At 40.0% G+C, this 11,234-nt stretch overlaps 1 protein-coding gene across 1 annotated transcript; it reads left to right on the forward strand.

Moving 5' to 3' along the window:
• Positions 1 to 874: 874 nt before the first annotated feature.
• LOC110990152 (ubiquitin-conjugating enzyme E2 2-like) lies at positions 875 to 11,120 on the forward strand. The gene is made up of 6 exons (XM_022255009.2): positions 875 to 1,049; positions 3,375 to 3,438; positions 4,741 to 4,772; positions 5,020 to 5,097; positions 7,096 to 7,201; positions 8,493 to 11,120. Exons 1-6 carry the CDS (start codon positions 1,026 to 1,028, stop codon positions 8,633 to 8,635), a joined length of 447 nt encoding a protein of 148 aa, XP_022110701.1. The 5' UTR covers positions 875 to 1,025; the 3' UTR covers positions 8,636 to 11,120.
• The last annotated feature ends 114 nt before the right edge of the window (positions 11,121 to 11,234 follow it).

Raw genomic sequence — 11,234 nt, forward strand, 5'->3', positions numbered from 1 at the left:
CGGACTTTCTGCATCAGTCTCGCTGGACGGTAGTCGCCTGAACGGTCAAGTTGTCTCGAGTCGAGTCGACATGGAGGTCGATTTGTCCGAGCCCATAATTATGGTTATCTGGTGACATCGTGTCTTTATTCGTGGGTTTAATTTCCGCAATTGAAATTACACGTGGTCCCAGCCGCCCAATGTAATGTATAGAGTGTTATCAAATTATGACGAGTAACCATGACACCATCCAAGATGACTAGAACAGGTCTCTCTGTTAATGGTTTAAGCAGCGCTTCTAAGTAAACCATCGGGGAACTTCTTTTATTTAACGAACTCAACTCTGCCTGGAGCAAAAGTAGGTTATGAACCATCCGCATAAGGCACCAAAATGCCTTCAATTCACATCGTCCCTCAGTGAACTATGGACCTGAAGCAAATAAATGAATCGTGGACAAAAGGGGTGCAATATCGAAAATATGCAAAAATAACAAAAAAAGGACAAAGCGAAACAAAAAGAAAAACAAAGAAATTTGCTATTAACGATCCTCGATTGGATGAAAATTAAAAATTTTGTAGTAAAAAGTTTAATCAACTAAAAACCTCAAAGCGTAATTAAGGAAACAGTTTACAGCATTAAGGGTGCTGAGTCGAGTAAGTGCATTCTGCGGAACTTTTTCTCAAGTTTAATAAGTTTTCTGAGTCAACAACCTTGTTTTTTTTTTTTCGGCTAGGAAAATGAAAAGCATACCGAAATCCAACCCGGGCGAACAGTTTGAACAAAGGCTTCGGGTCCAACTACTCGTTTGAAAATGACAAAATACATCCTTTCTTGTCTGGTGCCCAGAGTATCTCACATATCTAGAAAATTTATACATATTTGGTTACCAGATTATTGGTAATTGACATCGTACAGGCAATGCAGACGTACGTAAGTACGCGATTGGGGAAACTCCACTTGATGAGAAGGTTATTTTTTCATTCTCAATCAGGATCCTAATTGCGTAAACTTGTGGAATTTATTGAACCAATTATCACGATAGAAAATGGCAGCTACAAGAATACAAAAGGTAAGCTACTGCCTCATATATAGAGACAAGATAATACTTCGTAAGTGAGTAGCTGCTAGTTTGACAATGTCAACGAACGCCAAGGAACAGCTAGCTCGCTGGTAAAAAGGTATTTAGCGATAGGAAAATGGACAACAGCAGCATACGCACTCTTAGGCCTATCGGGCTACAGCTGTTACAAAAATCACCTTTTGCTCTGTATTATTGCACTCATGTAATCAAGCAAGGTTGGGTTAGACAGAAGATTCACATGGCTTGTGTATAAACAGTAATAAGGAATTCTTCATAAAACCTATTTTTTCATCTTTGCAAAATGAAAATATCACCTGAATATAATAAAGCTTTATTAGGCCTAATTTATTTATCTTAGGAATTGCATAATACAGACACTGCTTGACACCCTACACACAATCTCCATGAAACTGGTCCAAACAATTCTAAGTGTTTTATACAAAAGTGTTTACCTCAGTAACTTCACTGCTAAATTTGACTTTAGGACACGCTATAGGTTATTGATTATTACTTGTTTGGCATTAGGAAAAAATAACAAAGGACAGGGTACAATACAATTAAGGACAAAACATTAAGAAAGTGGACAAAGATGGGGACATGATAAGTAAGCAGTAAATGCCTGGAAAGAAAAAAGGTTAACATAACTGCCCAGGGGATTGTAAATTTGGGGACCCTGTTCCAATAATAGAAGAAAGAGCTACATTTTAACTTTTTAGATGACTGTGACATCATGCTCAATAACTATAGGGTTGTTGCTGTCAAAAAAGGACCGGGTTTTGAGTTTTGAAGGAAATCATGAGGGGAAACTGTGAGTGTTTTAACACATGACACATGGTGGATTCAAATTTGCATGGCTAGTTTATCAATAAGAAAGATCACATTTTGTCACAATTTACAATATGAAATTTCCCCCCAAAATAGGGTCAGCACAATAAAGAGAGTGTTGCCTTTGTTGTTTAGGGAACTTACCCGTTTTGCAAGATTAAAATGACAAAAAAACTGGGGGGGTCCCAAAGTATACGATCCCCAATAACTGATGGCTAACGGTAGGTCACTGTGCTGAGGGCTAATATGTCTCTGTATAAAATTTAATGTAATTTAACATTATAATTTGTTTGCAGTTTGAGATCTCCGTCACAAGCTGTTGCCCCTCCACCACTTTTTTTTTGGGGGGGGGCGGGGGCAACAACTGATAATTGATCATTTATTGAGCCATGAGGATAGTGTTGTGTGTAAAATGTATAGATTTGTTTTCATTGTTTCATGAGACCTTCACATTTGCCATCAGAAAAAGTTGAAGTTAACTCAACCGACCTGGTTTAGCCACATACCAGGTCAACGGTCTGGTATTGACTACTAAACCAGGTTGTAAGGTAGAAAAGAAGTGTCTTAATATGACTTCTTCTCGTGACCATCTGTTGCCAGTAGTTTGCAGAATTAACTGTGCTCACTGGTTAATTAAACATAGTACCCTAAAGTGAGCAAAGTACAAAAGTCCAGAAAATACTAAAGACCAGTGCAATAAACAGTGCAAAAAAACGTCATCTTGAAGCCTCGGGGTAAATTTCAGCCATGCTATTAAACCATTTCTCCAAGTTGGTCGCCGTGATAGTTAGAGCATACTGTAAACTGTGGTATGAATGTCCCAAACACTGGTAGTGAACATTTAAACTACTGATGCAACATTCTTCATTGTGAAAGAAAACAAAATCCCGTTAATGGTATTTTTCTTCCCCAAAACACTCTCAGTATAGCAAGGTTTCTCTGATCATGCTATGGTGGTTGGCACAAAAAAAGGTAAAGGCAGCGTTTAGGTTACATGCATCATCCCGTTAGCAGCTTTTTCCCTGATGGTCTCGCTTTTCTTCCATGCTTTGAGCACTCCACAATCACTTGACAACCTGTTTTAAATCATTGTATCAGGTCGTTATTGGATGGAGACATAAAGTGATACCAGTGTGTGTTTTGAAATAAAAAATCAGTGCCCACTTCCACTTTGATGTCGACGTTGACAGGTGAATTTTGTTCCATCCATTTTTAACTGCCAAAAGGGAATAGCAACTTTGTAAGAACATAAAATACTCTACTCTCATTCAAACTCCAGCCTATGTACCTGTTCACAAGTAGAAACTGTTTGGGGTGTTGAAATGCTCAGAGATATTTTATAACCATAGGAGAAACCCCGTTAATGTGACTGGCTCCCCGTTCTGTGCTTTGTGTTGTTTTTATGTAGGTTAGCTTATGGAAGGCAGACAAGGCACCATTGCTTCTTGACACAAGAGTTTCCAAAACCATTTTTGTTTACCTTTTCAGGAATTGAATGATCTAGTCCGAGATCCTCTAGCAATTTGTTCTGCGGGACCTGTAAATGACGATTGTGAGTATGGACATCAATTACGTATGTGTGATATACCAACTTACTAATACATGTACATGTATGTACCTTTTCAATACACGTAAAGTGCATATATTCAAGTGTTGCATTTGTATGGTGTGACTTTCCTGCTCCTAATAAGATAGACTGTGGCCATATCTCTTACAGTGATTGTTAAGATTGAGATTGTTAAAAAACTCCCATTATTTCCCAGCACTATGCTTGTGGTACATGTATGTATTCATTAGAGGATTTCACTAAAGGGTTCATGCGATGAAATTTTCTTGGACTCACTTTTTGTACATCTTTCTACTATTCTTCAATATATGAAAACTCTTTGATATCCCTTTGGGGTTACATGTAAGTGTAGGCCTATTGAAGAGTGCACTTTTTGCCAAGATTTAATTTTGTGCAAGTTTTTGTGGACAACCGAGGGCACTATTGCTGTGATGTCAGTCAAAAAAAGACACTGTTCAGTTTGTAGGTTTTTCTGTTTAAATTGCGCACACCAAATGTGCAGTAGTCATTCAAATATTTCTGAAAGAGGGTTGCAACTGACTTTTGCTATGTACTTAACAACAATAAATCTCCAAAGATAAGGAAATGTTAGACAGCAAATATAAAAAATTCCAGAATTGTTTGTTCACAAATCAGTGCAATATTGAGGTTTTATCCCTGGGATGACATCACAGTTTTGCTCATGAACAGGGAATTTGCAGTGTAAAGAAAAATAGAAACAGGCTAAAAAACCTCTGAATATCGTTAAACAAAAATGTGATATGCAATTAATTGAAACACAAAGGTATATTTTTGTTACGGGTTGTAGGTACATGATTTGATTACTGGTATATTGCATGGACCCTTGAAGTCAACAAAGAAAAATGCAAATCTCGCCAAAATTGTGATGCCATTGCAATGTGCTGTGTTGACATTTCCCCAGTTATTACATCATAGAAACTGATATGCAGAGCCCGTGTCATGTGAGTGTTATCGAGGGATTTGATTGAGTTTCTTTATTTGGGTCCAAAAGCACAGCGTGTGAAACTGAAAGACATGGCTATACGTGAATGGTGTCCATTGTTACTGTCTCCTACTCAGGTCTGTTCAGTTCCTTTTAACAGCTGTTGATTTTTTTTAATATTGGATATCTAGTGCAAACAATAACAGATGGTCAAAGTCTCTGTCCCATCTGTGGATAGAATTGAAGTGCCCCCCCCAAAGTAAGAAACAAAAATAAACGGAAACCCATCTCACAGATTTTCTTCTTCTCTTTGTTTTCTCCTGCTTGCATTTGTACATGTGAAGTATTCCATTGGAGGGCATCCATTGCAGGGCCAGTAAGTACATGTACATGTATACGTTCACTGATGCAGAATTATAGAAAATTGTGTGCTGTAAAATTCTACCGGTACTTAGAGTTTAAAACAGAACAATCAAGGGTGTAAAAAGAACATACTGGCAAAGATGTAAAAATTATCTTAAAAGATGTATTTTTAAAAGGCCGGACTTTTTAATATGAATAATAGTGGAATTCAATTTTGTTTTCTTCATTTTGAATTTTGTACATTTTCTCTCACTTTGCAGAGCGAAAGTCCTTATCAGAATGGTCTGTTTTTCCTTGAGATACGTTTTCCCAGAGATTACCCGTTCAAACCGCCCAAGGTGAGAGGATTCTCTTCAGTGCATTCTAGGAGACAAAACTAAAACAGTGCCACACATTCTGTTTAACAGCTCAGCTTTTCTGGTTTTGGCCTACTGTATGTGTCAATCAGTGCGGGAGGGGACATGCCGCCTCATTTTTCAAAGTGTGTGTGTGTGTGTGTGGGGGGGGGGATATCGTATCATTTATCCCCTCTACATGTACCTTTTTCCTGGGCCCTAAATAAAAAAAAAATGGGAGGGGGGAGTGAGCCAACAGTTGATTCATATTACAGAAAAAATCAGTTGAAAATTGAAATAAATCTTGCAAAAGCATCTGTTAAAGAGAGTAGTGTAAGTGGTCAGAAATTGCTTCAGATTGCACCACTAGACATCTAGAATCCCAAATTTCCCAAGGCCCTCAAGCAGCCCTAGGCCCCACACTGTTAGGGCTTTGCGTTTTGCCCTTGTGTTAGTTCTTATCAAGGTGACGTCCCTCCTCCCCAAAAAAACTTTGTTTTGGCAATAACAAGCCATCTACAAAATCCAATGTGGTCCGCTGGCCCGAGGCCAGTAGAAACGTCGGCGGACCAGGTGATCTAATAAAACTGGTGGTCAGGTGGGCCAGTTGAAATCTGCATGTCTTTTCTGTTTTCACAAACATCTTTCAATAACCTTTTCTCATGTTAAAATGCTTGTTGTTATCTGTCTTCCTACTTACATTTGCAATTTTTGAAAAAAAAAAGTTATTTTCACAAGTTTCCATTCACGTTTCGCTGTCACAGTGGTGAAAATACATGGGCAAAGCTCAGTGCATTAAACGAAGCTGCGCTGGTTCCCGCCGCGCCACACCCATGCAAAAGAATGCATGATGGAAATGTAGCAACCAGAACCAGTCTGTACTGTACATGTACTGAACGTTCGGTACATGTCCACTCCACATTGGCCGTACATGTCACGGATGCAACCCTAAGGCTGCAGGTCGAAAAGACATCGATGTTGCAAGAGGTTTTCTGCAAGTTAATTCTCAGAACTTGGTCTTTTATTTACTTACGTATTTTCTGCGTTCATGAGTTTAATTTGAGGTTGCTCTCATGGCTCAAGGTCTATCACCTGCTGGTCTGGATGCATCACGCGCACTTACCATGTGACACACGGACATTGTTGGCCAGTTTGCCGTCCCGATCACCTGAGCAGCACTGCGTGAATTGTCGATAATTTTCTTGTGAACTGCCGAATGGAGAAATTTTTACATAGAATAAGACAATCACTTTTTGGGATAATGTTGAAAGCTGTCGTCCCCACTGATGCCATTAAATGCGCACCAAAAAATTGCCCCCAAAACAAACAAAAATGCCGACCTAGTACCAATCCTATTTTTGAGAGGCAAAGCACAACTGTTTTGGGGCCTAATAAAAGACTGCGTGTATTGCAGTAGGCCTAATTTAAATAACCCTAATAATCGTAGATTCCGAGAAATGTTGGGCAAGTGTTGATCCTATTCAGACAAACAAATTTATGGCATGGCCTGCCCAATCGGGCAAAAAAAAATTCGGCGTGGCCTGCGCCCTAACATAACAAGGATTGCTCAATGCGGTTGCGTGTGCGGTTCTAGTTTGGGACCGCCAAACTTTCAGCAGGACCAGTGAAAATTTTGAAGTACTGGTCCTGCTGGCTACCAGGAAAAAAAGGTAATTTCGACCCCTGCAATGCTGCCCTCCTACAAGGCTAGTCCAACATACATGCAGCATGGTTATCCCACAGTACTTGAACACATATTGTATTCTCTGTTTGTGAAGAACAGAAATTTTGCGGCAGAGAATTGAGTAACATGGTGTGGCTCCGTTAGATTTTCCTGATAACTTCATTGCACATTCATATTGGACATGTTTTACGATCTGGCTATTCGGTGACCACCTGTGCAGTGCAGCCATTTTTACAATCACTTCTCCGGTACCATTATTTTCCGTGGATCCTTCTTGACACCATTTTGCACTCTTGAAAATGTTCTTAACGTAACAGGTACAATTTCAGACGAAGATCTACCACCCAAATATCAACACAAACGGCAGCATATGCCTCGACATCCTGAGGTCTCAATGGTCCCCCGCTCTGACGGTCTCCAAAGGTCAGTTGTGGCTTGGGAATGGGATCAACTGTGCACATTTTCTGCTGGGAATCAGCTCGGGTAGGAACGGTGGCATCAATTTGTGCCAGGAACTCAGGGAGGGAGGACGGGGGATTTCGGGGGAATGACTTGCCTGGTCATCAAACAAATTTGAAAAGCACCGGGGGGGGAGGGAGCTTGAGTTCCTGTGGCACGAGGGGGTGATGCTTATGGTACAGATACATCTCTAATATATGTTACGCTCCGGCCGAATCTTGCATCAAAATGGCCTATTTGTGGCTTTTTAAAAACTGTTCTCTCTTTTGCAGTGCTGCTGAATGCATTTTGGTTATTGGGAAGACGAACAAATCCTTCATAATCCACCTTGTGTGTTTTTCTCACAACAAAAAAAGTGTGGGGGGAGGGTAAATGATTGAATAGCTTATCCCCCTGGGATTTTGCCCATGTGTGCGAACTTCAAATCTGCCGTACATGTGGCTTTCAGTAAAGGCAACATTGTCAATGTGAAAAGTTGTTTGCCAAGAACTTGCTTCTGTATAAATTAATACATAGCTGATCTCGGGGTAGAATTAAGATATGCATTTGCCAGGGATTCAGATAGAGAATTCTTGTGGAGTGCCTTATACAAGATGGAGACCAAAAGTTAGCCAGTTAAGTGATCTGGTTGCAACAAACCTCACAGGTAGCTCCAGAATGATACGAAAGTCCCCCTGAAACATTCACAATCAGGGTTCAACAACAAACCCCCCCAAAGGTGCATGTAGAACATAAGCATTGCTGGAAATTTGGGGAGTCGGGTTGGCGTAGTGGTTCTTTCCTTGCCTTCCATCTCTGCGGTCCCAGGTTCGATTCCCGGCTCGGTCCGGTCCACATGTGGATTGGGTTTTCAGTCCCTACTTGTACCTGAAGCCGTGGGTTTTACCCAGAATATTCGTCTTGGGTTTTTCTCCCACCTCTGAAACGGTAACTGCTCATTGTCTCATATCTACAGGTTTTTTCAAGGCTTACGAGCTTACTGTGCCTAGGGCACTCAGTTAAGAAGTCCTTGGTGTCATTACTAGAAATTTAATTATTATAATAATAATAATACCTGTCAAACATTCACACGACTCTGACTTACAAAGACATGGGCTGCGCATAGAATTAAACACACAAAGATAGTGTATGTCAGAGCTGCCTGTCAAGCCATATGGTCATCCGGTGTTGGCAGCTGTAGAGAATGGCAGAATCTGAAATGTCTTGACCACTTCATGTCTTCACAGTTATGTATATTTTTCTCTCTTTCATTCAGTATTGCTATCCATCTCATCGCTACTCACCGACCCCAACCCAGATGACCCTCTGGTACCCGAGATAGCCAGGGTGTACAAGACAGACAGAGATAGATACAACAAATTGGCCAAGGAGTGGACAAGATCGTACGCCCGCTCATGATGAGGACTTGACAGGTCAGGGAGGGTTATTCTCAGGAGTCCACAACTCACAGATTGTAGTTCGAATCGGGATTCAACCTGTTAAATCTTTGGTTTGATGTTGTTTGCCGACAAACTGGTGAACGTGAAGAGTACCTTAGAAAGTATTAACAAGGGACTAAAAGTGTTCCTCATTGGTCATAATTACTGAAGTCCAGATCCGAATTTTAGAGCGCTTTTGTGGCTAATTAAACAAATTAGTTTGCTGGAAGTTAATGTTGCCACGGGTCAAAGGGAGCGTTAGGATTATACAATTTTCTCATAACTGAAAACATTAAGTAACACGGTCGCTTCCTGGATTAACAGTACTTTGGCTAACTTTAGGGCAGTGCTTGAATGCTTACCTAGCACTGTTGTTAAGCTTATCCCACTTTGCCTGAAACAGAAGGCAAAGAGGACAACATTTCCAAAGTGTCTTGTGAGATGCACGTAACTTATTACTCTGTATGTAACTATGTATGTGTTTGTAGTTCCAATGTCCATTAATTTGTGCGTTGTCTTATTAGAATGTCTCCTTATTATTCCAAGAAGTTGGTGCAGAGCGTAGCTTATTCTAGAAAGACACGTTTGTGCTTGATGCCATCAAAAGTAGTTCCTCCACTTCATGATCAAAAGCTTTTTCTCACGCACCACAAACAAGTTCTTTGGAGAGAGATTTGTTCAGTTGGCACCAGTCATCCATGCACCACTTGTTGGGCTGTCCGTCAAACACCTCACCCGCACCTGTCACATTTACTTCGTTACTGGCCAAGTTTGGGTCTGAGGAGTCTAGAATCCCTGAAAACTCTGGTTGAGGACATCTAATGCCTTCTGGCATCATGTGTCTGGTACTAAAATTCCAAAAGAAAGAGGTAGCTGTGAGATTGTTGAAACAGGGTCTGGCGATAATGAATTTAAGGTGTTTTGAGCACTAGGTGTCATAATCTTTAGGTAGTTATTATTGAGGTGGTTGTGATATTGACATCCACACTTAACTTTTACAATGCCTTAAGCAGTCTAATCAAACTTGGCCAGAGGTATGGTTTAAGTTTGGTTGATGCAGAATTCACTTCAGGAGAAATCTTGTCCCACGTCTGTGAATGAAAACATTAGCGCCAACCTTATTCACTGCCAACAAAGTGAGGGAATTTGTGGTAAATAATCGATCGTGTAGTTTGCTCCAACCCCACAGAAATATAGCCCCCAAAATTGATCGTGGAGACTGTCCACCAGCTTGAGGAAAACAGCAAATATGTCATGAAATTTAGAACCCAAAGAAAAAAAACAACAACAGGTTTTTATGCTCAGTTTCTTAGTTCAAATCAACTTGTCCAATGCAACATCCATCGAGGGGGAAACAGCCGTTCCTTAAATCTGTGATGCTTTTCTTATATCGTACAGTCGCAATAGCGCTTTATACTTCTTAGAAAAACATGAAGTAAATTTCGTGGCGTCAGAAATTTCACTTTGATTTTGTATGATTCCAGTAAAACGAGTAAATTAAAGCCTCAACGTGATTCTCACGCGAGCCGTATATTTTGCGAAGCTTGACGTGCACAATTACAACGAAACGCATAACTGAGCGGTTGTCGTTTATACATGTAACTACCTGGAAAAAAATGCCAAGTAAGTTGTTAATGAACACGAAGTCCATAGCTGAAGTTGCTACAGAATTGACTGACAAAATGACAGCCCGATATGGATGTCAAAGAGTGGGCTGTGGCCAACCCGAAGGAATTCCCTGGACCCGCCAGTCCCATTAATTCATTAGTCCTGTAGTTCATAAATTATACAACAACCGAGACGGCACAGTTACAGAGGTCGAACGAAAATGTTATTTCAAAAGGGCTTTTTGAACATTATGCTATTCAATCGTGATCTTGATTCATATACATTTTCTGATGTCAAATGTTAAGCGTATTAGTTAACTCCGTATGTGTTGTAACAAAAATATCTACGACAAGTTAACAGTTTCCTTAAAAAAATTCACTTGATTTGGTTAATTTTCAAAACGAATTGTATTTACTGATTAGAAATAATTGTCTTTTGGGGATTTTTTATATTACAGTTACGAAAGTAATGTTTTCCGCATTCTTTAACCCTGTAATTTGTGCTCGCATAATTAAAAAATGTGCACGTGTGTATTCCGTATTGCAAATTGTGCTAGCATTCTTGATACAACGAGAATTTCGTCATTTGGCTGGAACATTAACGAACATGTGTTCTTTCGTTGAATATAAACACGAAATTAGCTTACATTTACTCTGTCAGGCTCGGCCAAGCTGACTCGTTGAAAACTCGAGAGAAAAATAAACGCACCAGTACTAACTACTACGGCTTAGTAACATCTGAGGGGAATCCTAAATTGTTCACAGTGTAATTCGCTGTTCATAAACTTCTCGTATGTTTTATTTCGAATGTTTATTTGTGTATAATGTAATAAACTTTTGCCAACATGGAAAAACCGATCCTTTCAAGTGTATTTGTGGGAATTTTTTTAGAGCAAAAATAGATGTATTGGGAGTTTGTAGTCCACCCGGCTGTCGCGATATAGCAGTCACGGTGTTGGAAGTGAAAGGAGA

Source organism: Acanthaster planci, linkage group LG19, assembly GCF_054643075.1.
Source record: "Acanthaster planci isolate LZ-2023a linkage group LG19, COTS_SCS, whole genome shotgun sequence".
Taxonomy (NCBI): Eukaryota; Metazoa; Echinodermata; class Asteroidea; order Valvatida; family Acanthasteridae; genus Acanthaster; species Acanthaster planci.

What these genes read in the sequence shown, in the direction of transcription:
- LOC110990152 (XM_022255009.2), top strand. Translation starts at nt 1,026, where the DNA reads ATGGCAGCTACAAGAATACAAAAG. An exon ending in ACCCGTTCAAACCGCCCAAG is followed by an intron (nt 5,098 to 7,095) that starts GTGAGAGGATTC and finishes TTAACGTAACAG; the next exon opens with GTACAATTTCAGACGAAGAT. An exon ending in CGCTCTGACGGTCTCCAAAG is followed by an intron (nt 7,202 to 8,492) that starts GTCAGTTGTGGC and finishes TCTTTCATTCAG; the next exon opens with TATTGCTATCCATCTCATCG.